The sequence below is a fragment of the Carassius gibelio genome, chromosome B5, assembly GCF_023724105.1.
Source record: "Carassius gibelio isolate Cgi1373 ecotype wild population from Czech Republic chromosome B5, carGib1.2-hapl.c, whole genome shotgun sequence".
Taxonomy (NCBI): Eukaryota; Metazoa; Chordata; class Actinopteri; order Cypriniformes; family Cyprinidae; genus Carassius; species Carassius gibelio.
This window is the reverse complement of record NC_068400.1, coordinates 36,999,336-37,025,704: the sequence shown is the minus strand read 5'-3', so window position 1 is coordinate 37,025,704 and position 26,369 is coordinate 36,999,336. Positions and strand designations below refer to the sequence as shown.

At 36.6% G+C, this 26,369-nt stretch overlaps 4 protein-coding genes across 12 annotated transcripts; 2 read left to right on the top strand and 2 right to left on the bottom strand.

Moving 5' to 3' along the window:
- Nucleotides 1–309: 309 nt before the first annotated feature.
- Nucleotides 310–10,498, top strand: tmem150aa (transmembrane protein 150Aa). Of its 2 annotated transcripts, none has more exons than XM_052557399.1 (8): nucleotides 310–466; nucleotides 1,939–2,183; nucleotides 2,363–2,410; nucleotides 2,850–2,936; nucleotides 3,037–3,104; nucleotides 4,152–4,279; nucleotides 4,808–4,985; nucleotides 7,895–10,498. In XM_052557399.1, the coding sequence occupies exons 2-8, from the start codon at nucleotides 2,119–2,121 to the stop codon at nucleotides 8,197–8,199; spliced, it is 879 nt and encodes a 292-aa protein (XP_052413359.1). In that variant the 5' UTR covers nucleotides 310–466; nucleotides 1,939–2,118; the 3' UTR covers nucleotides 8,200–10,498. The 2 variants fall into 2 exon arrangements, with proteins under 2 accessions (XP_052413359.1, XP_052413360.1); XM_052557400.1 differs by lacking the exon at nucleotides 310–466 and adding an exon at nucleotides 564–794.
- Nucleotides 10,219–13,318, bottom strand: rnf181 (ring finger protein 181). 3 transcript variants are annotated; one of them, XM_052557404.1, is made up of 6 exons: nucleotides 13,178–13,318; nucleotides 12,517–12,614; nucleotides 12,173–12,306; nucleotides 11,893–12,008; nucleotides 11,339–11,413; nucleotides 10,219–11,245 (listed from the first exon to the last, which is right to left on the bottom strand). In XM_052557404.1, the coding sequence occupies exons 2-6, from the start codon at nucleotides 12,600–12,602 to the stop codon at nucleotides 11,186–11,188; spliced, it is 471 nt and encodes a 156-aa protein (XP_052413364.1). In that variant the 5' UTR covers nucleotides 12,603–12,614; nucleotides 13,178–13,318; the 3' UTR covers nucleotides 10,219–11,185. The 3 variants fall into 3 exon arrangements, with proteins under 3 accessions (XP_052413364.1, XP_052413365.1, XP_052413366.1); XM_052557405.1 differs by having other exon boundaries at nucleotides 13,193–13,223; XM_052557406.1 differs by lacking the exon at nucleotides 13,178–13,318 and adding an exon at nucleotides 12,857–12,875.
- si:ch211-102c2.8 (uncharacterized) lies at nucleotides 13,257–23,746 on the top strand. 6 transcript variants are annotated; one of them, XR_008154044.1, is made up of 5 exons: nucleotides 13,257–13,376; nucleotides 13,479–13,612; nucleotides 21,067–21,127; nucleotides 21,243–21,383; nucleotides 22,504–23,746. XR_008154044.1 is itself a non-coding variant. In XM_052557408.1 (5 exons), the coding sequence occupies exons 1-5, from the start codon at nucleotides 20,725–20,727 to the stop codon at nucleotides 22,527–22,529; spliced, it is 387 nt and encodes a 128-aa protein (XP_052413368.1). In that variant the 5' UTR covers nucleotides 20,722–20,724; the 3' UTR covers nucleotides 22,530–23,746. The 6 variants fall into 6 exon arrangements, 1 of the variants encoding a protein (XP_052413368.1); XR_008154041.1 differs by having other exon boundaries at nucleotides 13,268–13,376; nucleotides 21,272–21,383; XR_008154043.1 differs by lacking the exons at nucleotides 13,257–13,376; nucleotides 13,479–13,612 and adding exons at nucleotides 18,967–19,239; nucleotides 20,860–20,966 and having other exon boundaries at nucleotides 21,272–21,383.
- ccdc117 (coiled-coil domain containing 117) lies at nucleotides 23,283–26,369 on the bottom strand. The gene is made up of 6 exons (XM_052557401.1): nucleotides 26,229–26,369; nucleotides 25,537–25,749; nucleotides 25,392–25,439; nucleotides 25,051–25,317; nucleotides 24,771–24,917; nucleotides 23,283–24,477 (listed from the first exon to the last, which is right to left on the bottom strand). The coding sequence occupies exons 2-6, from the start codon at nucleotides 25,668–25,670 to the stop codon at nucleotides 24,228–24,230; spliced, it is 846 nt and encodes a 281-aa protein (XP_052413361.1). The 5' UTR covers nucleotides 25,671–25,749; nucleotides 26,229–26,369; the 3' UTR covers nucleotides 23,283–24,227.

The following is a 26,369-nucleotide window of genomic DNA, read 5'->3' as shown; positions in this document are numbered from 1 at the left end:
TTGCAAGCCCAATCTCAAAATAATTATTTTTTTAATCATAAAATGTTACTAGCTATGACAAAACTTATTGTCTCAGCAACGGGTATGTTATTACTTTTATATATTTTTTGTACCATGGTTATAACAAGGAAAATCATTGTTCTGGCCAGTAAATATTAGATACATAACCACACATGTATACATGAAATCTCAAGTCATTTTTTTCTTGCAGTTACGCTGTTTGCCTTTGAACGTCGCTGTGTTACCAATCTTGACGATTTCTGTCGAACCCCTCGGCCGCCGTACATTGGCATTGTGGGTGAAGTAGTCCAGTAAATATTGCGACAGCTTGCAAGGCATTCTTCTTAAATGCACGAAGAACTACAATTACAGTGAGGCGCGAAGAGCAGCTTCAGTAAGTGCCTTATCTTAAAGCGACACAACCAAGGTTGCGTGAGGTTGGAAGCAGGGAGTAGCAGGGCTTAAGGTATGTAAATATAAACGTCTTGTCTGCTTGTTAAACATAAAATCTTAACAAATATTGGTGTCGTCGTTAGAACTCGCTTACAAGCAATAATGAATTCGCTTTTTCTTCGGCAGCTGTTGTTTCAAGATTTTGGCGGATTCTTTGGCTGTCTCTGAGCCGAGTGAGCTGCCTACCTAGACAGCATTTTAGGACATCTCAGCTGCGTTTGACTGTTTTCCGAAATGCTGTCTAGGAAGGCGGCTCATAAGGTTTCAGACCCCAACCAACGTTAGCTTTATTGCTAGTGAACACGGAATTGCTGCTACTTGAGAATTGAAACAATCATCCTGTAAGTTAACGTTACATTTAGAAATTACATTTAGAAACGAACCAGAAGGTTTGCAAACTCTGTTTGGTTATAGAAAAATACAGTGAGATCGACGAAGGCCACCTGTAACGTTATGACACTTTAGTTTGAACTTATGCAAAAGAGTGACACGAACACAGCAGCACATTCATCACCTCTCACCTCTCTGACTATGTGAACATCAGTGGCAGCCTTTTGTGTACTGATGCATGTAGTGTACTGTATATTAAAATAAGGTTCAGTATTTTTGACTAACGTTACGTATATGCTTGAAAACCTAGTGTGCTGCCTGTCTAGACAGATTGTAGTCATTGTACCACAGCTCATTAGTGGTCAACCACTCATCAGTATTGCTTCTTGGGTTTTCAGACAGCATCATGTGGCAGTCATGTGTTTCAGAATTCCAGAAAAGCTTATGTTTTTACAAGAAAGTTCACCGCAGCACACGCACTCAAACTGCAGGATTGACTTTGGACTAGAAGTGCTTTATATACTTAATCAGTGTGTCAAAAGGGCAAATTGCAAATGGAATCCAGCACTAAAAACACAGAGACTGACGATTAATACATGAACATTTGTTTGGCTGCTCTAGTTGATGTCAAAATCGTTGTTTTTTTTAAAGTAAAAAAATACTGTATCTTTTTTCCGATCTTATGCATTTTTATTTATTTATTATTTTGAATTATTAAAAAAAAGTGGAGAACTGGACCTTTGAGTGAAACTACAGACTTCTTTCTAGTAACATATGCTGGACTACAAGCAATTCATCCAATCAACAACCAGATCGAAATAAGACGCTGCCCTTCATTTTTGACTTTTTGGTAACACGTTGTACTTTGGAGATTCCTCACAACATGAAAGAAAAGATCTGTCGCTACTTCCGTCTCTTTGTGAATTTAATGCACGTTCATGCTCTTAATTTTTGGTATGATTTATCAGTGTTCATTATTCCAACTTCTCGCTTTGCAAAATGTCACGTTATGGAAGTAAAACGGATTGCCAATTTTGTTCCATGACTTTAAAGTGTTTTTTTTTTTTCAATTGAAGCATTTCTAAAATGGTTTGTCTAATTATCGTTTGTCTAATTCACTATTCACCTCCTTTTGTTTCCTGAAAACACTGATAGGCCTGGATTTGGCGGCCAGAAGGAAGGTGCAGCGTGGCATCCCTCTCCTCCTCTCATGTCCCCTCCCTGTGTGTCCTTGCATGTCAGTGCCCCCTCGTCATCCTCCCCGTGTCTCACCCTGCCAGCCCTCTGTGTTCCTCCCCCTCATGCTTGGGACAGACTGGCCTCACTGTCAGACCAATGACTGCCTGGATCATACTGCCTGTCAGCCTGGCTGCCTTCTCTATCACCGGGATATGGATAGTGTGAGTTTTAATTTGCTGCAACCCATGATTTGAATCCATCTTAAAATGCATTAATTATAATTTGTTACATCAAAAAGTTTTTACAAGTTAAAATTTGCCCCCCCCCCCCCATATATAGAAATTCAAATTTATCAAATTGCCAGCACGTACAATACAGTGTTGTTTTGCTGTGTCCTCAGATATGCTATGGCTTTAATGAACCACCATGTTTGTCCTGTCGAAAACTGGTAAGTTGGGCTTGTTTGTCACAGGATGCTTTACACGTCAACTATGGACAGTAGTCAAAAACGGAAAAGTTTTTCCCTTGCATTTTTAATACGTTTCCGGTATACACGACAACGTTTTCATACGATACCCATTTACACATATCTGCAAAAAAGTGCAAAAACACTGTATTACGTATGCCAGACCCGTAGTTGGTGCTTCCACCTTGTTAGTAAACCGTGCCTGAAGAGAAGTCACCATTTTCAAAGATTACCATTTTGGGTGTTTACACGGAAACGATAAATATGGCATTTTCAAAAACATGTTTTCAAAAATATGCGTTTTCAGTCCCCAAACAGTGTAAACGAACAGGGAAAATGCATAAAAAGTTTCCCTTTTTTTGTCATGTAAATGGCCCCTCGGTCATGCGTATGTAATTTGATAATGCTGTTTTCTATGAAGGTCATACAATGTAACATGCATGGAGGAAACGGCTAAACTGGGCTTCCCAAAAACATGTTGCACCATTCAAGACATCCCCCTCATCAGGTAGTCATGTGCACTTTGTTTGGAGCTCTTTCCCTTTATATCTAGTCTGTGTTTATTTCCAGTGTGATCTGACAGTGTCTTTGTCTTCACTTTGATTCAGTAAATGTGGATCTTTCCCTCCCGAGAGCTGTCTTTTCAGTCTCATTGGTAATGTGGGAGCTTTCATGGGTAAGACTGCTTGTTCTCATATTCCGCATATTCTACACCGGCAGTGACATATCAAATAACAGAGAACAAATGCATGAATGGAAGCATACAGTATGGCAGAGGTGTCACAAAAACAGATACCTGCATGAGATTACGTATTGCGTCATCTCGATTGGATGTTTTCCTGTGTCGCTTCATTATGTGTTGTGTTATGATATGTTGGAATTGTGTGATTAGGGTTTATTGTCCTTGTCTTGTTGAATGTTGGCTGTCCTCTGCTTCTATTTCTGTCGTGACATGAAATCAGGGGTGTTATTACAAACTTTTATACATCACATTATAACCTAAATATAATAAATCATATGAATGGAAATAAAAACTATAAGATTTGTGTAGGCAAAGTATTTGGACACTAAAGAAATGGTTAAAAAATGTGTGAATGCATTTGCATTACGGAACACAATCAAAGTTCAAACTTCAGGTTTACGACATTGACATTCAAAAGTTTGGGACTTCTGAAAGAAAAAAAAAACATCAAAATTTCATATTTTTCATTAAATATACAGTTAAAAATAATGTTTTGAAATATTATCACATTTTAAAATAACTGTTTAATATATTTTAGAATTAATTTATTCCTGTGCTGTAAAATTGTCATGATCCTTCAGAAGTCATGATGATTGTGTTGGTTTGGTGCTCAAGAAGCATTTCTTTTCATTATCAATATTGAAAACAAATTTGCTGCTGAATTTATAGGATTCTTAGATGAAAGTTATTAGTGTCATATTTGATAAATGTAATTATTTTTTAAGACTTTTTTTATGTATTTGGATACTTTCAAACTAAAGTGGATTATGAGAAAAGTTCTAGCATCAGCTTTTTGTAGACGCTACTTGAGTTTATATTTTGTTATCTAATGAAATGAAATCCTTAGTGTCCAAATGTTATACACTGTTAAACAAAAATGAACAGAAATGAAACGAAAAGGAACTTTGTAACCACAAATTGCATTCTTGTGAAATTTCCTGGTTGCTTTGCTTAGTGTTCCTGTTCTGTTTTTATGTGTAGTGGTGTTGGTGTGTCTGTTACGTTATGCTCAGATCATCGAGCACAGGAACCACTGCTGGCTCAACACCAGTGGACTTGTGTCTGGATGCACCAATGCTGTGGGACTGGTCATGGTGGGCAACTTCCAGGTCAGTCACACAATTTGGCCTAAACACAGTTCCATGTATGATTATCATCTGATAAACACATCTCATAGTAGCTCATAATAGACTGCCCTACTCCCCATTCACATCATTCACAAGCATTTGGGCATCTGTTGTGCTGCATGAGAAGATATTAAGGGCTGAAGCTTCACCCTTAGACTTTTCACCGGCCATAAATTCAGTGCATAAGACTGATGCGTTGATCAGCATCAGAGTGTTTCAGAGAAGCTGATGTTATCAAAGTGATTAGTATTGATCCATTCATGCAACCATCTCATTCTTTCAGAGGGCATTTTGCTCCCTTAACTTTAATAGCAGCTCCATCCGTATGCTGAGTGTGCAATAGGGAAGTTTCTTGCTGTAGGAAGACGAAGTTTGCAGTGTTTTTCAGTCAACTTTTTCTAGGTTAGATGTCACAAGTCAAGAAGTCATCATGTTTCAAAGTTGTTGTTTTGTATTTTCAGTGCTTTGATTTATTATTATTTGAATAGCACTCTACTGCTTTTCGACTAGGTGGACCACGCTAAAACACTTCACTATGTAGGTGCGGGTGTCGCCTTCCCAGCAGGCATTCTGTTCGTGTGTTTGCAGTGTTTGCTGACCTACCGGATGGCTGTCACAGCTCTGGACTACTGGATGGCTCATGTGCGGGTGGCACTGGCTACTGGTGCTCTCATCACACTGGTTCTCAGTATCCTTCCTTGTCCAGTATGACTGGAAAATTATGAATGTAGTGTGTGTATATGATTTTTCTTTATATGGATTGCTTATTTGTCTTGTTTATTTAAATAATGCCACTTATGTGTCAAATTGAAAGGTAATGTTCACTCAAAATGAAAACTTCTTTATCCTCATGTCATTCCAAACTGAATGACATTCATTCATTGAAGAAAGAAAGATTAGTTTGGAACAACATAAAAATGAGTAAATGATGACAGAACTTTCCTTTTTGTTAAACTATTCCATTAAAGACCCTTTCACACTGCACGTCGGACCCGCAATATTTCCGGAACATTGCCGGGTCGCCTTCTGTGTGAAAGCAACCGCGTACCGGGATTGATTACCGAATTGAACCCGGGTTGGGGACCTAGTAACATTGCGGGGGTTCGACCCGGGACGAGTGCTTTGTGAACAAAAGCCAGATCTAATTCCGTGTCGAAGCGCGACTCTTTTACAGGCTGTTTTGAAGGAAGATCAACGTTCGCGACGAAAACATATGTGCAAACTGTAATGAAGCAGAGATCAGTTAGTTCCTCACTTTCCGCGCTGACGCCGAGATCGTTTGCTTGCTTCAGTTAAAGTATAACGTGCCTAGCGTTGTCTAATCGTACATTACACGTCACGCTCTGATGTCACGTGTCGTTACGGCATCTTCAAGAGTTGTGTGTGAAAGCACGCACATATCCCGGGTCATCACTGGCAGTGTGCAAGTGCAAAATCTAGTGACCAGGGAACAATTGCAGGAACACTTTACCCCTATATTTGCCAGAATGGCAGTGTGAAAGGGGCTTAGGATTAAAAAAGAACACAAATGCATCTATATGACTTATGCGATGTGTTTAAAGTCATACAGTAGCTTTGTTTGAGGAACATACAAACATGAAGTGATACTGATGATACGTTTAAATCTATTCTGTCATCTGTGACCTAATCATTAAATCATTGAGTTGAACTCAAGAACCAGATCAGTCGAATTAAGAGTTTCGTTTTATTAAATGGATCCGCAGATTAATTGAAAATATCCAAACGAAAGAACAAAATCTGATAATCCATCGTACTTGGATGTACATCTCAATATTGAAGCTAAGATCTGTTACTATTTTAAATTCAAGCTATTGTATGGTTCCAAAAGACTTACAGTATATGTATGGTTTTTAGGGATTGGTTTTATGATACTGTTATATATGCAAGCTACTCATTCATCATCATTGCATGGAAAAGAACAATGATATCTAAAAATACACCTTTTGTTTTCTTAATATAAGTAAATGATGACAGAATTGCCATTTTTGGTGTACTATCCCATTTAGCACCAGCTGTTTAAATAAAAAAGCATGACAAAATCAGTGCAAGGTAAGATGTAGCACTGAGTTTTTATCCGTTTCTCTTCCTGCTGAGGTTATGGTCACAATCATGAAGCCCCTGACTCATATACTGTAATACTGGAGGTATAATCTAATTTCTTTGGTGTAAATGTTGCTGAGGAGATGGATGAGCCCTGCTGGAGTCTCCCGGCCTTCCTGCTTTATCGCTGCTGTGTTCATCAATGATTTATGAATATTTTTTTCCCCAACTGGAGGAAAAGGGGTGGCTAGCTAAAGGGTTGCTGGGTGATGTAACTATGAGAGCAGCTAATTAACCAGTATATCCATATAAATAATACATGGCTTTAAGTAAGTTAAAGGGATAGTTCACCCAAAAATGAAAAAACTGTCATCATTAACTCACCCTTAAGTTGTTACAAGCCTTGGTAACCAAGTCCTAATTAGGAGCCTTTGCACAGAAAAAAAACATTTTATAGTTCTTATAATTATTGGTGGAAATACACGTTTTTTGGCATGTTTGCACCCTGGGACATGGGAATTATGTTAGAAATTTTGGTGGGAATAAATCAGCTTCTACTTCAGACTAACCCAGGAGGAGCTACAATGTAGCATAAGTGGACACTGATTAACTGAATGCATGCCATACTGGCAAATGCAGACACCAGCTATTTTAAAAGAGCTGTGTTCTGCTCAGTGATCCACTTCTCTTTTAAAAACGCACTCGTGAACTTCCCTAAGCACTTCCCCTTGGGGGAATCCCCGCTGCTGAAATGGACGAGGGAAGTTCATATGGACAGACGGACCCTCCACCCCTCAATTTTGACTGAGGGAGCGAGTGTGCTTCATTCACACCACTCTATAGACTACAATGCAACACGATTATGACGTCATCGCAGATTGCGTTTAATTTATACCCACCCCAAACAACTCCATAATATATAAATATATATAACAGCCCAAGCATATCTATATACAGACGGAATGCTGCACCAAACAAATATGCAAGGGAAAAAAATTAAGCAATAAACCAACTCCATAGTGGATTCTAAGTGATCAAGGCTTCAGGACATTCCGATTCAGTCAATTCCAAGGGTTCAGTAGTGGGCACACATGAAACATAATAAATGATGTACATCTGAGTAAACGAGATGGAGGGCATGAAAAAAATGGACTGGAAAGAAGCTTCATACTTACTTCCAATAGATTAACTGACTCCCAAGTCCAGCTATTTTTCTGACATCCATTCTTCAGTTCTTGATGTTGTAGAATGGTTCAACCAGGATAATTGCCCTAGGGAAAAATGAAGTTCTTGGGATTGGTGGCTTGTTCTTTCTGGTGTGAAAGCCTCTATTGACTTTAATAGCCTTACTGTAGAATGGAGACCAGCTTATCCACATTCTTCAAACTAGAAAGAATCTCATGCAGGTTTGGAACAACTTGAAAGCTGAATAATGATCATTTTTGAGTGAACTGTCTCTTTAATTCCATAGTGGGCCACTTTGCCTTGTAAGCTTTCATTTTTTAAGACATTTGAATCCTTAATGGTTCCTCTCAGGTGGGATATTCTTCATCCATGAGAGCTTTGTTTTACAACATGCAGCGGCCATCTGTGAGTGGGTCTTCACTATAGTCATCCTCGTGTTCTACGGGACTTTCACCTATGAGTTCGGCACCGTCACCACCGAGACCATGTTGGCTGGCCTCCAGCTGAACCTCTTGCACGGATCCGGCGTCATGATCGGAGACGATGTCCAAGCAGACACCCTGGTAGGTGCCACCACAAAGGGTTTGAAATCTCCCGGAGGAAGCAGCACCTCCACCCATCTGAACTGCACTCCTGAGAACATATCAATGCTTTAAACACCTCAGCACACACGGTCACATACTGCCAGGTGGGAAGCCTCAAGATGGGGCATCCTGCGTTTAACACCACACTTAGGCTGAGATCAAAGTCATTTAGAGAAACCGTCCAGTCTGGAGTCGAGGCAGGTTCATCAGGTTTACAGGTGTGACTGTTGTATACTATAATTTCAGATTTTAAGTTTCGTCTGATAAATTTGTCTTTTTTCTAGTCCTGTAATGCCTTGCGAGAAGCTTCTGTTGGGTTGTTTGTACGTGAGAAGGACAGAATGAGCACTTGTTTAAAGGAGCAGGAATTTTAGCTCCACTTTAAGGTTGTTGTTAGCACCGATCAAATGGTTTGTGAGGTTAGAATTGTTGCACTGGGCGATGGGGTACATTTTTACTGTTACGTTTGCACAACTGGTTCAGGGGTATCTCTTTCAGAGCTTGTTACTGTTTGCCCACACACATTGTTGCAAATGGATGATTTGCACATAACACAATGAATGAATTTTGAAGAATAAAGTTATTTTCACTTTTATTTGGAGTTGCAGACTATCGGGATCTCAGAGTATTATCATTTTTGTAACAAGAATGTCTAAGATACGGATCAAACTATAACCTTTGAGCACCTTTTATTTTGGAATTGGAAAAAAATTACTTTTTATTTTTTTTTGGTATTGGTGGCCTTTTTAACAATGCTGTGGGTAAATGTTTTTGCAATGCTGGCTTGCTTCTGTTCTGTTTCATGCTTGTTTTTAGTCTCTGGTGAGGTGGGTTTTGTTTTTCATTTTCGAGCAGGAGGAAATTATGTAAAGTGACACCAGCTCTATCCTTGCCTTCCTGGTCAGTCGATTAGTTGTAGAAGAAGTATATTCATATTGACTGTAAATGTACCTTTTTATATATAATTTTTTTTTTTTCCTCTGTCAAGGCCGGGCCATAAAAACAACTCGAAAAATGCCACATCTATTAATTGTTTTACATTGTAGTTTTACTTGCATTTCTTCGCCGATTATTTTGTCTAGTTACATAGTGACATAACTAAAATAACTTTTTTTGTTGTTTTTTTTACATAAGCAGCAAATCAGTTTTTGTTTAACTTTGTTGCCAAAGGATGCATTTCAAAATATGTACTTAATGCCTTTGATTCATTGATTTTTTTGTGTGTGTAGCAGGACATATAGCCACTGAGAAAATGACAGTACTGCAATATAAGCAAATTTTTAAATGATTATATGAATGAAACTGATTGGTCTCCAGGCTGGAACCTAGGAAACCATCTCTAAACTTTCTGAGGGTTGAGTGGTTATGGTGGCCTTAATGTTTCTGTAGTATTTTTGTCAATCAAAGGGTCCACACTGCTTTTAAAGTGACTCCAGGTTTATTGTGCTTTAACATTTATATTTTACACAGAAATGTGCCAGGTATTGTCTGTTTGCTGTCCTTCAATGGGACGGATACATTTCATGTCAGTGATTAGACTGTACATTTAGATGTGGTCTCTAGCCATAATACATGTCTATCTCTGTTGACTCCACTCGTGCAAGGAAATATTCACAGGGCTGCACTGTACAACTGAAACCATCCATTTAATTTAATAATAGTTGCTCATTACAAAATACATTCAGCTCAAACCAAACTGCATATAGAGGTACAGTAACATAACGGGTCAAGATTAAACAAACACAAAAGGGCATAAAATCTTGGGTATTATAAAGTATGTGCATATGAACCTAAAGTCAATGTTGATGTCATTTCTCATTAAATTGACATTTTTGCCATATTCCAGTTACATTTGGTATAAATTACATGCAATATTTGTCAATGCATCTTATATGATCCGAATAGCAGATCAGTCATTTTTAGGTCACCTAAGAGCAAAAGGTTGAGTAAGAATGGTTTATTGATAATCTATGTTACAATTTGAACTGACTTAATTTGAACACATAAGGTTTGGTCAAAGACTTCAAAGTCACAAGAAAACACTGTCAGATATTTTCATTGATGTTTTTTTTTTTTTTTTGATGTTACAAGTTTGATGTTTCAGCAGTTGTCTGGATAGAAGTTATTTTTCTGATGCCTTTAAATGATGTAATCAAAGTATTTTTATCAACACAGTGTGTCTATTAAGAACAACAATGACGCGAGGTTCACACTCCAAAATCGAAATAAAAACAATGCAGAGAATATTTTTCTTTTATACATTACTTCTGTAAATAAGTAAGATCTACGGATAATTTCAATGTTTTTATTTGACAAAGGTTTATATTGAATTACCAAAATGTCTGATGGAAAATAAACAAGTGTATCTGTACGTCTGTCTGTGATCATTTAAAGACAAATTCAACACACTTGAAATAATACACACTATGTTAGCGAAGCTCACTTTTTATTTAAAAATATGGAAAAGATAGTTTAACATTTTACAAATTCAGAGAGTGTTTTTGCTCCATCATTAGTCAGTACAAGCATGTTGAATCATTGTAATAATTTACACACCTAAAAATCACATACATTTTTCATGAGGTAGAGGTCTACCGTTTTACATAAGGAGGGTTTCATTTCTTAACTGGGAAAGTCACGCCTAAAGTGACAAGTGTGCCACTGTACATCCTAGAAATTATTATATTAACTATGGCATCGCTTATCAGCACAATATTTTTTCAGTACTTAAAAGGCAAGAAATCTCTTCAGGGAATAAAACGAATGAATATGAAATCATAGAGCGAACAAACACAATTTCACACTAAAACAAAAAAGCAACTGCTTTATTTAAAAGGTTTAATGAAATCAGAAAGGTCTATAGGGCTATGTTACAGTTTCATACAAACAGTTCTCAGTGCATAGCCAATCAAAGCAGTCTTAAAAGTGATAATATTAAAAACGTTGTTTTCAAGTACACACAAACGCAATCACTTCAAAGCCTGGTCCCTGCGCAGTAAACTCTCACTTCCAACAAACTGAAAGTTGAAACCATATTCAAATCTTGAAGGTGCTGAGGTCATGTGTACATGGCTCCATGTAGATCCTCTAGTCGGTGTTCTCTTTGCCTTCTCCGTTCCTGTAAACACAAACAAACACACTAAATACTCTGTCATATTCTTAAGGAGTCACAGAAGAAGAAGAATGACATTAAACAGATCTTAAGTCTTACCTTGTCTTTTTTAAACTCCTCATAGTCTGGATTGTCAGTGGGTAGTTCAAGTCGACACAAGGGGCATGAATTGGTCTGTAATGTTATGTAGAAACACTTATGATTATACCAAACGTGAAATATTATCCACATAGCCAAGTTCGGGGCTAGTAAGACTCTTTCGTGTTTCTGAAAGAAGTCTCTTATGCTCACCAAGGCTGCATTTATTTAACGAAAATACAGTACTATTGTGAAATTATATTATAATTTAAAGTAAGTGTTTCCGGTTTTAATATATTTCAAGATTGCATCTAGTCTAGTGACGGCAAAGCTGAATTATTCCAGTCTTCAGTGTCACATGATCCTTCAGAAATCATTCCAATATAGTGATATTCAGAATAGTTATCAGTGTTGAAAACTGTTGTGCTGCTCAATATTTTTTTGAGAAAACTGTGACAGGTTTTCTTCAGAATTTGATTGAGAGAGTTTGATAAACACGGTTTACAATACAACACAAATGTAACCCTATTTTGCTTACAGGAGGATCATAGAGAAAATAAAACCTCTAAACATACCTTACTGAGCCAAGGCATGATGCATCCCGTGTGGAACAGATGTTTACAGGGCATCTCTCTCACGGTCTCTTGCTCTTCAAACTCCAGCAAACACACCGGACACTTCAGTGCTTTATCTGTCAAATGAAAAAAGAAGAATGACAGTCATAGACACCAAGGATTCAAGACCTTCTAATTCAATCAAACTCGCTGCCAGTGCCAAATTATTACCAATTATCCCGTTGCAATAATGTCCTCTATGAATGTGTTTGTAGATGATTACGAATGTGAAGTGCGTAACCTGCTTGTTCGGGGGAGATGATGACCACAGGAAGACTCTGAACCACAGCTTTGGCTGCAGGAGGCGGGAGCCGCTGGTCCCAATCCGACAAATCAAATGAACCGGAGTCTATGTCAAGACCCTGCATCAGAGACCTATAACAGCATAGTTGTTCAAAAACGATTAGCAATATCATTACATTCTCATCCAAATTGCTGACAAAAACTATAAATATACTAATACTAAATCATACAAATACTAACTACTATTATGCTTATGTTGTTGTGTAACAGAAAATAATTAAGCCCTTCAACAGTAATATTCATAAGTTGGTCTAAATGGCATTGTCGTGTTAGTTACGTTACCTGGCGAGCTCCAGCAGGGCGTTCTGTCGGTACTGTTCTTCTGGATTCGTGGGCTCACAGTCATGCTCATCAAAATATGAGGCCATTTTCTACTTCACCTGATAAACACATAGACCATCTGGATGACATTTAACAGAGTGGTTGTGGAAACCTGAAGGTTCAGAGTCGGTTCAAACTATGAATTTGCTAGTTCACTCTCACATAAAAATAGCCTGGAGAATTGAGAGTTAAAGCCACTATCTTTTATAACCAATGTTACACTGATCCAACAAAGTGACGATTTCACGATGATGCTAACGTTATTATATTTACTAACGTACATTTAAACTGCTTAACTTACTATTCAAGAGCAGACATTGTCAAAATGTCAGGTAACATTATACTCTTTCTCTTCTCAGACTTACTACAGACAGAGACATCATATTAGTTGGGCATAAAGCTGCGTTAATGTTTGGATTTGAGCTTTTCACAGATCCAGCGTCTTTGAAAAGATACTGGCTACTGACAACAATATCCACTGCTACGTTAGCTGGCTAGCATAACAATTCAAAGTTCTAATTTACCAAACACCAATATATCTCAAAAAGTATGTACTAACCTTATTCGTCTTAATGTTTAAACAAATATATTAATATACATAAATAAACGTAATTCAACCTACTGTAAATTCACCCACAGTTATGAAATTGCTAATCATCAGCATGGAAACTTGTTTCACTGCACTGTCAGCGCGAACACAGGAACTCTATCGCGATATTTGCGAAAGGAATGGAGTTGCCAGATTGTGGTTAAAAAATCAACCAGCATTGCTAGTGTAATTGTTAGTGTTAAATAAGATACACAGCAGATGTACGTCACTGGTAATTATATAAAGGTTTATTTTTAATTAGGAAACTTAGCAACACATATAGATTTGATTAAAAAGCTTTGCATTGTGCACAAACAAAACTACATCTCTTCAGGTTTCTAGTCCTGAAGAAGGTTAGTGGGTGTGTGTGGTTGCCATGACGCCGAGGGCCATGGATGTTTACATGTCAACCAATTTCTGCTGATCAAACCCGTTTCTAGAGAAAACTTTGAGTGGATACACGTTGACGTAAGTGTAAAATAAAATGTAAAAACACGGCCAGTGTTTGAGAGTTCCAGTGTTGTGGGTAACGCGTTACAAAGTAACGCGTTAGAGTACTCTAATTACTTTTTTCCTGAAATGTGTAACTTAACGCGTTAGTTTCGTGCGTAAGTAATCAGTAACTTCGTTATTTTTTTTAAAAAAGTAATCCGTTATTTTAAGGAAAAGAAAATCCCGACTGCAGCCTGCTTTTTGTCAGACAGTAAGCCTAGGTCTACTGTGCCACCTGCGGATGTATCAGCGGAGCCGAAGCTCTGTGATCGTAAAGGCAATGGCTGTGATGCGTCTGTGCCCTGCGCCTGACCCTGTGTGTATGAAGTGTGAAATCTGCCAAATCTAAGGCTTAGCAGGAGAAGGAGGAGGAGCAGTCGACCCTTCCGTCGCTGTCAGTCCGTGTCCATTTTTGAATGGGATTGAATGGGAGGGCAGACGACAGACCCGCGGCGACGTCACGGCGACGTCACTGTTGGATCCAATCATAGGCGGCGACGTGACGACGGCGTACGTAAGAAATTTATCAAAAATAATACGTGTTATAAGTACGTATGAACTAGCTACGTTGCCTTAGATGATGCCTGATATAAACGCCGTCTCAATATACGTTGCCTCACAAGACGCCTGATATATACGCAGTCTCAATATACGCCGCCTCACAAGACGCCTGATATATACGCAGTCTCAATATACGCCGCCTCACAAGACGCCTGATATATACATCGTCTCAGTATACTTCGCTTTACACGAAATGTAAAGTTTGCATTACAGTAGATGCATTTGTAACAGGTTGTTTTTACCAAAACGTGGTAAAAGTGCATAATAATAACTGCATAAAGTCTATTTTATGTTTGATAAATTATGTTTATCTGTTAAGTTGGTGTTGAAGTGAAGTACAAACACATTAATGTTCAGTTTGCTTGGATGCTACAAACAGTAGGGAAAAACTGAGAGGAAATGCATGATTGCTGCTTGAATTACATTTCTTTCTTGGTTCCTTGTGATCTTGACATAGAAGAGTGTAATTTTAACAGAAATAAAGTTGTATTTATAATAGATATTCATTAGACATTCGATCTTTAACATTAAATTGCGTGGAGAACAAAGTCGTTCTAAGCAAACATGCTTAGGTTTATAAATTTATGATATTTGGGACGGTAAGGCTGTGATATTAAGGTTGTCCACTAGATGGCGCCATGGGATTGATTTTAACCCAAATGTGCTTCGAGAAGTTTTAATTCCTTATGAATTGAATCAAACGCGATGATCTACTTCATTTGCATAACTATGGTGCGCTTACAGTATAGTTTTATATAATTACATTATATAAGTACATTGAAATCTTTGAATTTTATATTTATCATTACATTAACTTTTAGACATCAATAAGACAAAAACATCAAGATATGATTAAATACAACCCCAAATCAGAAAAAAAGATTTTAAAAATGCAATAAAATCAAGATCTTATAATAAAATCGTAATTCTATTGTTTATTTGATTGGTAAAAGTGCAAAGAAAAGATTTTCAATGTTTTCACTGACCAAATAATTGGTAATCTGGGACAAAGACATGTTTAACACTGTGTCCCAGCAACTCTTTTAAATTACAATGTTTAATTGTTTGTAAATCGAAGATATTAATAGTTTTTTTCCAAGACTTCAGCTGCTCATCAGAATGTGGTCATCATTGCCTGGATGTCCTTTTCATGATGGGTCAGGGTTCATGATGTTTAATATAGGAGACAGATCTGGACTGATCTAGAACATTCACTCTGTCTCTACGAAACCCTGCTGTTGTAGCACATGAATGAGAGAAGGACAGAATGAGAGCTGGTGTTGTCTTGGTCAAATAACCATGGACTTCTCTTGAAAGATGTAATCTTGATGGCAGTATATGTCTCTGTACAATACCAATGACATGTAATGCCTCCAAGTCGGTGTACCCTCACACATGCCAGTCACCCATTCCTCTTGCTCTGATAAACCCCCATCCAATAACAAATATTTGCTTTTGCATCTGTCACTGGTAAAATTCTGGATGGCCCATTGGTCTTTGGGACTAAGAACTCATCTGTTTTTCCCAGTGGACTCATCTGAGCACATCACACATTTCCATTGTCTCTGACTATCTGAGAGAATCCATGGCATCACTGCATAGAATTCATGTATAGCTTTCTGATGAGTCAAACCTGATACCCTGACCTATTACCAATTTACTCTGATTATAGACCGTTTGAACCCTTTTGGCCCTGAAGCTTAACCTCAGTGAAGGTATTGTTTTGCTTTGACATACACAAAAATAATGACTCATAACTCAAAAACTGTAGCAAGGAGAGTCAAAAGGATACTATCAATTGACAGAAATCTTTCTATATTTTTAGGGGAGAAAATCTTTGCCCTCTGAATATTCTCATGTGGAGAATTAAATGATAAAATGTAAGAGAAATTTGCGTGGTCAAGGGATTTTTTTTTATATCTCTCTTAAATGGCATTCAATATTTATCTTAAGATAAATCGAGCGCAGCGTTAGTTCAGTCAGGCCATGGAGGAAAGGCTGTGAACAGCTGTCAAATCACTCCAATCACCACCTCTCTCCTATTAGACACAGGACATATATATACACGTGGCACTACTGCTCAGTAAGTATGCTCAATGGCTCACAACCCTCTCACCTCATTACTGCGCACCTTCTGGCTGTCGTCTTCTTTGTTTCAGATCACTAAGGCTTCCTAAATCTTAGCTGGTATGGACCTCATTGCTGAGAGACACCCATCTTCACAACCAGGCTACAGGATAGACGTGCCACATCTATATGATTATCACCGTTTGCTTTAAAGACTTTATTAAAAGTCTTAATTGTTATGTATTTCTAAATTCATGGTTCCGGGGGGTTAATGTTAAAGCTCTTGTATGTTCAATTATTCTGGGAGAAAGAACCCCCACAAGGAACCATACCGCCAAAGATAAATTGTGTTCAATATACTCAAGTAAACTTGCCAAAGTGGTTCCTGTCTGAAATAATTTTTGGGGATGTTCTACATGATTCATTCATATATGTGAATAACATTTTATGGTGATATCATGAAGTAATCAAAAGTTACAGCATTTGGGACCAAGGTAGCCTTTCTCTTAGTCCTTGACAGTTTAGAAATTGTTTTGAATTTCAAGTTTAGTCAAAGTCCTAAATAATTACACTTGTTTTATTTTACTATGAGACCTTTCAAACTACATATGACAACGACTAACTGAGCTGTATGCTTTAATTATATATAGTTATATAAGTTATATAAAAGAAAGTTACACAATGTGCACACTTGGAGTTTATAATTAGATGATGAATATCTTTAGATCTATGACAGATTATGGTAAACTCTTTTTAATCAGGAGAATTTCCTGAAAATAATGACATCAAATTATGTTCATGTTTCGAGAAGTTACGAATAACAACTTGTAGCATTGGGCCTTTTTTTCTTTGCTGCGCCATATGTGTCCCTGTGACCCTGTCTGATTTAATGTGTTGTGCTTTATGAGGAATATCTATCTATCAATCTGATCGACTGATCATGGTAAATTTTGGATTATTAATCGGAAGGATTTTCTGAAAAGAATGTGCCATTTTTCAAGATCTATGCATGTTTGGCAGGAGTGCAACCTCTGATTTTTTTTATATATATTATTTAATTAATTTATATTTTGCTCAGCTACATGTCATAATTAATTTTTATGTATTATAGATTTATGAGAGATATCTTAGGATCTAAATGATTGATTTTCTGCAAATAATGACATGCCTTTTTCTATGATATATGATGTTTCATGAGGTTACGAACGAAATCGCCATTACAGACACCTTTGGTGTTTTTTTTTTGTTGTTGTTGTTTTGCCAAGCTCCTGTGTAGTTTAATATGTGTTATAACTTAATGAGGAATATCTTTAGATAATGATGGATTATGGTGATTTTGGGCCCTTTTTAATCAGGAGAATCTAAATAATGGTGTTTATTTTTGTTTTATGTTTTATGAGCAAAAAAATAAATAAATAAAGCCCAAAAATTATATTACTTACATTCATTAGAGCTGAGATATTCTAAGCTTTTAAATATTTTCTTGGTTATTTCATTCAGGGGTTACTTACTAATTTGATTATTTTTCATGCAGGAGGTGTTCTTTCACTTTAATTTTTATTTTATTTTTTTTAACTATTATTATTATTATTTTGCAGACATCAAAATTAAAATGTTGTTATATTTACAAAATATATTTAATCTTTTAAATTATTTTATTTGTACTTTTGTTAATTAAATAACAGTTAAAGATTAAAGATTTTATTGTAAAACATTTACAAAAACTCCAGCCAATAATATATTTGTTATTAAATAATTAAACTTTCATCTGAAACATCACATGGTTTTCTTGTTGTGACTTTTAAATGTTTAATAACCATTTAAAAAAAAAAAAATGTGTCTATTTTGTATTTTTTAAGTCATCAATTAATTAACAGTATGAAAGTATACTTTGATTTTTATTCTTAATATTTTTTTTTGTTTATCTAGATTTCTCACAATCCAAAATTATGATTCAGTGAAATGTGATGGCTTTAAGACCTCTTCCCACAATATTAAATAAAGCAGTGTCATTTTTTTATACTTTTCTTTATTCCATGAGCAAGCAGAGTACAAACAATGTTTAAGTAATAAAATCTGAAAACAGCAGAAGTCAACAAATTAAAATGGAGGAAACAATACCAGAAAATAAATTGATAAACTACTAAAGTGACAAAGTGGCACTTCTGACACACTCAGAGTGTGTGTTCACTGTGCACTTTGGATGGGTTAAATACAGAGCACGAATTCTGAGCATGGGTCATACTTGTTGGCTGTTTATCATGTTATCTCATCTCTCTCTCTCTCTCTCTTTTTTTTTTTTTTTTTTAAACGAATCCATATATGATATGTTTTATAAATATTACTAGTCATGATAGTTTTTTGTAAAATTCTGTGAAATGAGCCATTGTACTTATCGGAAGCCAAAAATCATATCTTTGAGGGACATGGGAAAAGTATTGGATTATAGGAAGGTCTTAGAATAATTTTTATGTTCCATAGAAGAAATAAAATCCTGCAGGCTTGGACAGACATGAAAATGAGTAAATGATTACTCAGTGATTAGCCTACTTGATTATGAAGTTTTTGATTTTGGTAAACTATCCTTTAAGTAAAATACAAATACATCCCTTTAAGTAAAATCAAATGCATTACTATATGCATGAAATTATACTTAAGATATTACTTATTTTAACTTATATCACTGGATTATAGAAAAACATGTTCTCTTTCATTTTATTACTGTTTAATACTTGGTAAAATTACACCTCCGATGATTATGTATTATTTAGAGAGTAAGTGTAATGCAGAGATGTACTTAATGAATATTTTTTTTTTTTTTTTTTGGCAGACGTCAGATGAGGCGACGTACTTATCACACGTCAGTTGAGGCGACGTGCTTATCACGCGTCAGTTGAGGAGGCGTGCTTATCACGCGTCAGTTGAGGCGGCTACCCTTCTCTCACGTAAAAGAACACGACTTTCGACTTCGGCAGGTAATCCTGTCACATTCCACCCGCCATACTGTGTGTGTGTGTGGGCGTTTTTTTTTTTTCGAACTCCCGGCAAGATAGCAGAGAGGACAGCGTTTGGTTTATGGAAGTACGCACATTATTTTCAATGTGTCAACGAAAAGAAAAGAACATAACGGTAAAATGCACACTCTGCTTTGGTGAAAAGCTTCTGTCGACCGCCAAAAATTCTACCTCAAATTTAACGCTACGTTTTAATCACTACTTTGAAGAGTAAATGTAAGAGGACTGTGTTAAAGCGAATTTATGCTTGTGACTGTGAGTGACACTTTAATAATAATTAGTTCGGCTATTAAGCGATTTGTCATTTGCCTGTGTGGCAGTGAAGGATTTAATTCGGTTTGTTATCATTTTTGTTTGACAGGCAGCTGTTAATTTCTATTAGATCATTGGCTGGCTGGTTGTTCATAATTTCTAAATGGATTTAAATCTGCAAGCCTGTTTAAGGTTGTGTTTACAAGTAAGCATACTTGTACTTTGATAACTGCATTATTTAAAGTTAAAGAAAAATCAGGAGTTATCTTGTGGTGCTCATAATATACAGTAGCCTAGGCTACCCGGGCTGGGTAACGTTAGGTGCGAATTTTGATTAATAATATGTTCTGTGATAATAAATAAATAAAACGCCATGTGGAATAGCCGATTGCTGACTGTCTTTCCTGTTATTGTTATCCTGCAGTGTTAATTTAGTCGGATGACTGACGTTATTCATTGTCGGGAGTCACGACTTCTAGGTGCATTTAAAGGGGCCGGGGGCTGTGTCTGTCATGTGTGAGCCGCTGCAAACGGCTTTTAATTTTTGGTAACGCATGAGTACTCTAACGCGTTACTTTTATGAATAGGTAACGCTGTATCATAACTGATTACTTTTAATTGATGGTAACGTTGTAACCTAACTAACTACTTTCCAAAGTAACTATACCCAACACTGGAGAGTTCTGAAAGCTAGAAAGCAAAAACTGATTTAATTACTGTTAATTCAGTGAGAGCTACGAATAAAACCATGCTGCACTATGTGTGTGACGTTAGTTTTTCTTCCCAGCAAGAGGGGAAAAGTATTTGTAATTTTACTGTTAAAAACTGTAAATGTAAATAGCTATTAATTAACATAAGTAAATACATATATGCGAGATATGCAGCTTTGTATCATCCTTGTATTAAATCTGTGAAGTCTTGTAGTTTATTGTTAAATTACTAAGAGGCAAACTCCCAATAATATCTGACAGAGATCATGATATAATCTAACATTTATTATACTTTATGAGATTCTTTAAGAGTCCCTGGTGTTTTTTGGGGACCCTTTCTGCTGTGTTTCCTAGGAAACCATGTACCCAATAACTCCCCCCTTAAAACTGGCAACATTAATTTAAACTCATATGCTTTAGATTCCAAAGAGCTGAATTCTATATTTCATTCTCATGCAGAGATGAATTTTCTAATTTTAGAACAATGATGGAAAATGACAGAACTAGAGAAAACGTTGATGAGCTGCTCTCCGTAGGTCAGAAACCATCGAGATTTCCCTTTCATGCTTATCCTGTTTCTGCTGTAGTACAAACTGCTGTATACCGCTTTTCTTCTCAGATGTGGATGAGGAGGTTGATGTTTATGGGTTTATACCACTGGCATTGTCCCATGACCACTGTGATGGACTACTGGACGTAATAGACACACAACTGAGTCATCTACAGGTCAAGTACTTAGAGTCTGATGAAATATTGATAAGCATGGTGTAATATTTTTGTCATAGCCAGAGTAGAATTTTGTCCCAATTTTGTATTCCATCAACAGATCCACAGCCAAAGCCGGATGCATGGAGCAAATGCCAAGAGATATGAATTTCCTTTCTTGGGTAAGCATGAACCCTTTTTCTGCAATAATAATCATATCAAATTTTTAGTAAATTTTTTAATTTCCTATGTATTTATTCTTATGTTATTTTATTAATTTATTATTTGTAAATGCAGTTGTTTTCCTGCACTTCTACATATTCCAGGCTATTTTGATCGGAGTCAGTTCTAGTAAAGACACAGGCTTGGGGAGCACTGTTCCAACCAATGATAAAACACCATCCAACCTTGACAAGTGGCAGCAGAGCACTGCAGAAGGTCTGCATTTGGATTTTCCCATTCATATTTGTGACCCTGGACCACAAATCCAGTCATTAGGCTCAATTTTTTTAAATTGAGATTAATACATCATCTGGAAGCTGAATAAATAAGCTTTCCATTGATGTTCGGTAAGATAGGACGATATTTAGCTGAGATTCAACCATTTGAAAATCTGAAATCTGAGTTTTGCATTTCTGTATTCCAAAGGTTTTTTTTTCTCTCAGCAATGCCATAGAAGAACCAGTCTGTGTTTCTCAAAGATCATTTCAGTGAACAGTTTTTTTTTTTTTTTTTTTTTGTAGCGTGAAGAAAATTTTAATAAGCTCAAGAACCTTTTACCGCTATAAAGAACCTTTTGTTCAATGGAAAGGTTCTATAGATGTTAAAGCTTCTTCATAGAATAATATATGACCTTTTTACTTTTAAGAGTATACTTCACTCATGTGTAGTCAGTGTTCAGTATTATAGCATATACAGTAGATGTGTAAAAGGAATTTAATGTTTTTAATGCATGTTTGCCTAATTTTTCTAAAAGTAACTACAGACATCAGTGAAGCAAGACTGAAGAAGTGCGACAGAAAACATGCTCAAATAAAACCTTGTCTCTGATAGGAATCCCCATGCAGAGTTTTGATTCAGTCACTGTAGACATTGATCTGGACACAGTGTGCTCAGAACCGGTTCTGCAATCAGCAACAGGACAAGTACAAGTGTGGGCAACATATTAACTTATGTGTGTCAAGTGTCATGTGTGCTGAATGCGTGTGTGATTTTATTGATGCTATATAATCCTTTTTTATTTTGCATGCACGCTACAGGCACACGCTTCACAAAATATGCCGATCGAGTATGAATTATATATTATAGTTATTTATAAATATTTTTAATGGTTGTTATAGATTTATATAGTTATATATATATATATATATATATATATATAGATAGATAGATAGATAGATAGATAGATAGATAGAGATATTTATTTATTTGAATTGACTTTTATTTTCAGTTTACATTTTGAGTTTAATATTTTAACATTTATGTTTTACTTTATTTCAGTTAATCAAAATATTTGTATAAGTTTATTATTATTATATATATTTGTTTCTTTTTGCAGATTGCTCCAGCCCAGGTCAGCTATAGGACAGAAGATCACTTACCAGCAAAGACCATCTCCAGTTAACATCCCTCCTAAATTGTTGATTTTATAGGAAAATAATTATTAAAGGGATAATTCACCCAAAAAATTGTCATTAATTACTCGTCTCATGTTATTCCAAACTCATAAAACCTTTGTTCATCTTTAGAACACAAACTAAGATATTTTTGATGAAATCCGAGAGCTTTCTGACCCTTCATAGAAAGCAAGGGTACTACCATGATCATTGCCCAGAAAGGTAGTAAGGTCATTTTTCAAATAGTCCATGTGACATCAGTGGTTCAACCGTAATTTTAGGAAGCTACAAGAATACTTTTTATGCACAAGGAAAACAATTCTCTTCCATTTCATGCTCTGCCGCACGATCATGAGAGTTACCACGATGCATGTAAGGTCTTACGGGTTTGGAACATTAGGGTGAGTAATTAATGATAGAATTTTTATTTTTGTGTGAACTATCCCTTTCATACTACCTCTGCGAAGCTCAGAAGCAGTGAACTTTGATACAAAATTAATTATTCTTGATCTTAGAATTGTGATTGAGTTTACTGTGAAATAATGAACAGATGTAGTGTGTAGCTAACAGTATTTACAAATGGTAATTTAACTGTTAATTGTTTTCTTATGTGTTTTTTTTTTACGAATTATTATTGTAATTGGACAACATAACTCAAAGCAGACAATTCATGATTTTGAATGAATGTTTTTTTCTGCATAAAGAAAAACAAGCAGAGAAGTATAATTCCAAACTGATTTTATTTAAAAACAAATCTGTCAGTGTGGGATATAGTCAATATTTAAAAAATGTTATATTTTGACATTTGGCAAAATGTATAAATTGCAAAAAGGTCAAACAAAATGTTTAAACAATCATTCTAGGCCAATGTTTAAACCACAGGCAAAATGGATTTGCAGCTTATTTTACTGTTGTTTAATAATTGCAGCCAGTTCTTCAGCTGAAAAACAGAACCAGGTTATATGAACAACTGAAATCAATAGGTTTTAATTTGTATACCCATGCATCTCCAACAACAATCATATTTCTGTTGTGTAGATAGTTAAACCGTTTATAAAGATTAATGATGCTGTCTCTGTCTGTCCTCTGTACTCTGTCAAGTACACATTAATTTAATCAAAGCCATCAATCGTCACTTTCCAGAATCTAAGGAATCTAAAAAAATAAATAAAAAAAAAATAAAAACACATGACACTGAAATACTACTAACTGCCTAAAGAAAAACCTACAATATTTTGCATTGTTAACCAGTAATGTGTTTGAATATTCACAGCTTTCAACAGCAAACGGAGTGGATGTGAAATTGCAACTGCACATTCAACCAATGTACCACTTACCCTTTTACATTTATGCATAAGACAGACGCTTTTATGCACAGCAACTTGCAGTGCATTCAGACTATACATTTTTGTCATGTGTGTTCCCTGGGAATTGAACCCACAACCTTTTGCACTGCTAACGCAATGCTCTACCACTGAGCCACAGGAATATTTAGTCTAGTGCAAATATGGTCCCATCTACAAAAGCAGCAGGTTAAAACAGATCTCATATGAGCATTTGTGAATTGCTCATTTTCTCCCTTTATGGTAATTCCTTGTTTGCACTGATAAAGTTCAAAGCTTTTTTTCACACACATGATGCTAAGGGTTTTGGTAAAGATTTCCTTCTATAACTCCATGTCTTCCTCTCCAGAGTTGAGGAGCGCAGGAATGCTGAACAGCTGGCTGAAAGTCTGCTCAGTGGGTGCTGTGAACTGGGGTTGGGGTGGGGGGCTGCTGATAGGTGGCACTGGGGTGGGTGTCTGTCTGCTCACTGCCAACTGCTTGCGCTGCTGTTTCTGTAAAGAGTGCTTCAGCCTCTGGGTGAGAGGGTCCTCTGGGGGGCGCCACAACACCAATTCCATACAGGAGCAGCTCCTGCAGAGGTGAATGAAGAAGACCTTGCTAAGCTAGATTTTTTTTACAATGAGCTCAGTTTGGTGTCCAGAAGATTTTTCAAGTTGTTCATGTTTTTGAAAAAGTAGGCTGCATTTGCATGATCAAAAATACATTAAAACAGTCATGTGAAATATTATTATAAAATACATTTTGTATTGATATAGCTGTGGTTTTTTTTTTATTTTCACATGATCTATTAGAAATCATTCTAATATAATGATTTTTTGCTCAATAAACATTTCAGGATGCCTAGATGAAAATAAGATACGCACAATGACTGCGCTACTGTTTGGGGTAGAATGTCACCAATCCCCCGCTGTAGCCCCTCTCTTAAGCTGTCGGACATCACCAGTACTGGTCTGCGCTGAGCCGGTTCCACATCAAGTTCTTCTTCATCACTATCATCCTCCAAAGTTATCCTGTACCAAACACACATGATACATCAGGAAGACTGCCTATAAAAAAATACAGTTTTTAAAATCTTTCAGACATCTCATTTCTGAACAGTGACTATACAAACAAAAGCAGAGATACACTTCATTTCTGTCTCACCGGTCTTCTATCTCCTGCAGTCTCTTCTGAGTGGCCTCTACCTCCATGCTTGAGCCTTCTGTGGAAACTCTGGGTAGTGGAGACGGAGTGGATGTAAAGGGCAGACACATTTCTTCTGTCCTGGTTTCAGTGTGCAGTTGAACCTGGCTGTTCTCAGAAGGTGAAAAGGCGATAGTCTCCACAGACCATATTTGGCTCACTTTAGGACTTGGATACCCATGCGCTCCTTCCTCTCCCATCAGCTTTTGCCGTTTAGGACTGCAGCTTCTGTAAAGGGAAAGGGTCATAAAAAAGCCACTGCAGCATAGAGCAAATCTCATGAGTGGACATAGTTTACTCACTCTTTATCTGTCCTTCTCCTCTGTTTCCTCATGCATCTTCTATCCCAGCTTTTAAGATGAAAAATGCACAGACAGCGAAGATGAGCAGTCTTCACTTCATAGCATAAATGAGGATTGTGTAAAAGCACAAGACCATTATACTTACGTATTTGGCATATATCCCCCTGTGAGATGACTCAAGTCTCGGATTGTGGCAAAATCAGGGTTACTAAAAGGAGCGAGGGGGGGGAATGTGATGAACTCCAGCTCGCTGCTTCCAGACCTGGTGCTCTGCATCATCCTCCAGCCGAAGATGGGCTGAAAACAACCAGACTAAACAGCAACTATTCGCACTGCGTGACTGCAGCAGTAGAAGAATCTGGAAAACAGACAAATGAATAAATCAATGGCTCGAGACGTTCAGTACAACATGACTTGAGAATTAATACAAAGGCAAACTCAAAGATTTTATATTAACCTACAAAAAAGATTTGTACATAAATGATAAATATCTAAATAATGAATGGCTATTGTTTTAAGTAGGACAAAACTTTCATTTACAGGTGTGAGTTGGAGTTCTAGATGTAATAAGATAACTAGTAGCTAATTCATTCCTAACTTGGTAATTTCATATTTTCCTCCACAGTAGGCCATTACATTGTAACGCTCTGATTTTCTTTTTAGTTTGATTTTAATTATATTTAATAATTCTCCATTTAGAAATATTTTGGTTCTCTGGATAAGAATAACTCAAATAGATCGCTGGCTGCAGTTTGAAACGTCCTCCAGTCATACGCCCCACCACAACATGCACAACAAAACACAATCTGTTCTTCCATTACAAACACAAACACTTACCTTTCAAACGCCCCCACAAAAGCGGAAAGCCAAATTTGCTTGAAATGTGGAAAAGTGTCTCAAGACAACTGGCATGAGAAGTTGCACGAGCCTAGATTTTAAGACGCTTTTCTAGAACAGTGAAAGTGAACTGGGCTTCAC

Excerpts from the sequence above, each read along its gene's own strand:
- si:ch211-102c2.8 (XM_052557408.1), top strand. The coding sequence starts at position 20,725 with ATGATGGAAAATGACAGAACTAGAGAAAACGTTGATGAGCTGCTCTCC. Across the intron at positions 20,777-20,859 it reads TGATGAGCTGCTCTCCGTAG|ATGTGGATGAGGAGGTTGAT; the intron begins GTCAGAAACCAT and ends TTTTCTTCTCAG. Across the intron at positions 21,128-21,242 it reads ATATGAATTTCCTTTCTTGG|TTGTTTTCCTGCACTTCTAC; the intron begins GTAAGCATGAAC and ends TTGTAAATGCAG.
- tmem150aa (XM_052557399.1), top strand. The coding sequence starts at position 2,119 with ATGACTGCCTGGATCATACTGCCTGTCAGCCTGGCTGCCTTCTCTATC. Across the intron at positions 2,184-2,362 it reads ATCACCGGGATATGGATAGT|ATATGCTATGGCTTTAATGA; the intron begins GTGAGTTTTAAT and ends CTGTGTCCTCAG. Across the intron at positions 2,411-2,849 it reads GTTTGTCCTGTCGAAAACTG|GTCATACAATGTAACATGCA; the intron begins GTAAGTTGGGCT and ends TTTTCTATGAAG.
- ccdc117 (XM_052557401.1), bottom strand. The coding sequence starts at position 25,670 with ATGATGCAGAGCACCAGGTCTGGAAGCAGCGAGCTGGAGTTCATCACA. Across the intron at positions 25,318-25,391 it reads AGGAGAAGGACAGATAAAGA|AAGCTGCAGTCCTAAACGGC; the intron begins GTGAGTAAACTA and ends TTCCCTTTACAG. Across the intron at positions 24,918-25,050 it reads CTGCAGGAGATAGAAGACCG|GATAACTTTGGAGGATGATA; the intron begins GTGAGACAGAAA and ends TGTTTGGTACAG.
- rnf181 (XM_052557404.1), bottom strand. The coding sequence starts at position 12,602 with ATGGCCTCATATTTTGATGAGCATGACTGTGAGCCCACGAATCCAGAA. Across the intron at positions 11,414-11,892 it reads TCATGCCTTGGCTCAGTAAG|ACCAATTCATGCCCCTTGTG; the intron begins GTATGTTTAGAG and ends ATAACATTACAG. Across the intron at positions 11,246-11,338 it reads AGGAGTTTAAAAAAGACAAG|GAACGGAGAAGGCAAAGAGA; the intron begins GTAAGACTTAAG and ends TTGTGTTTACAG.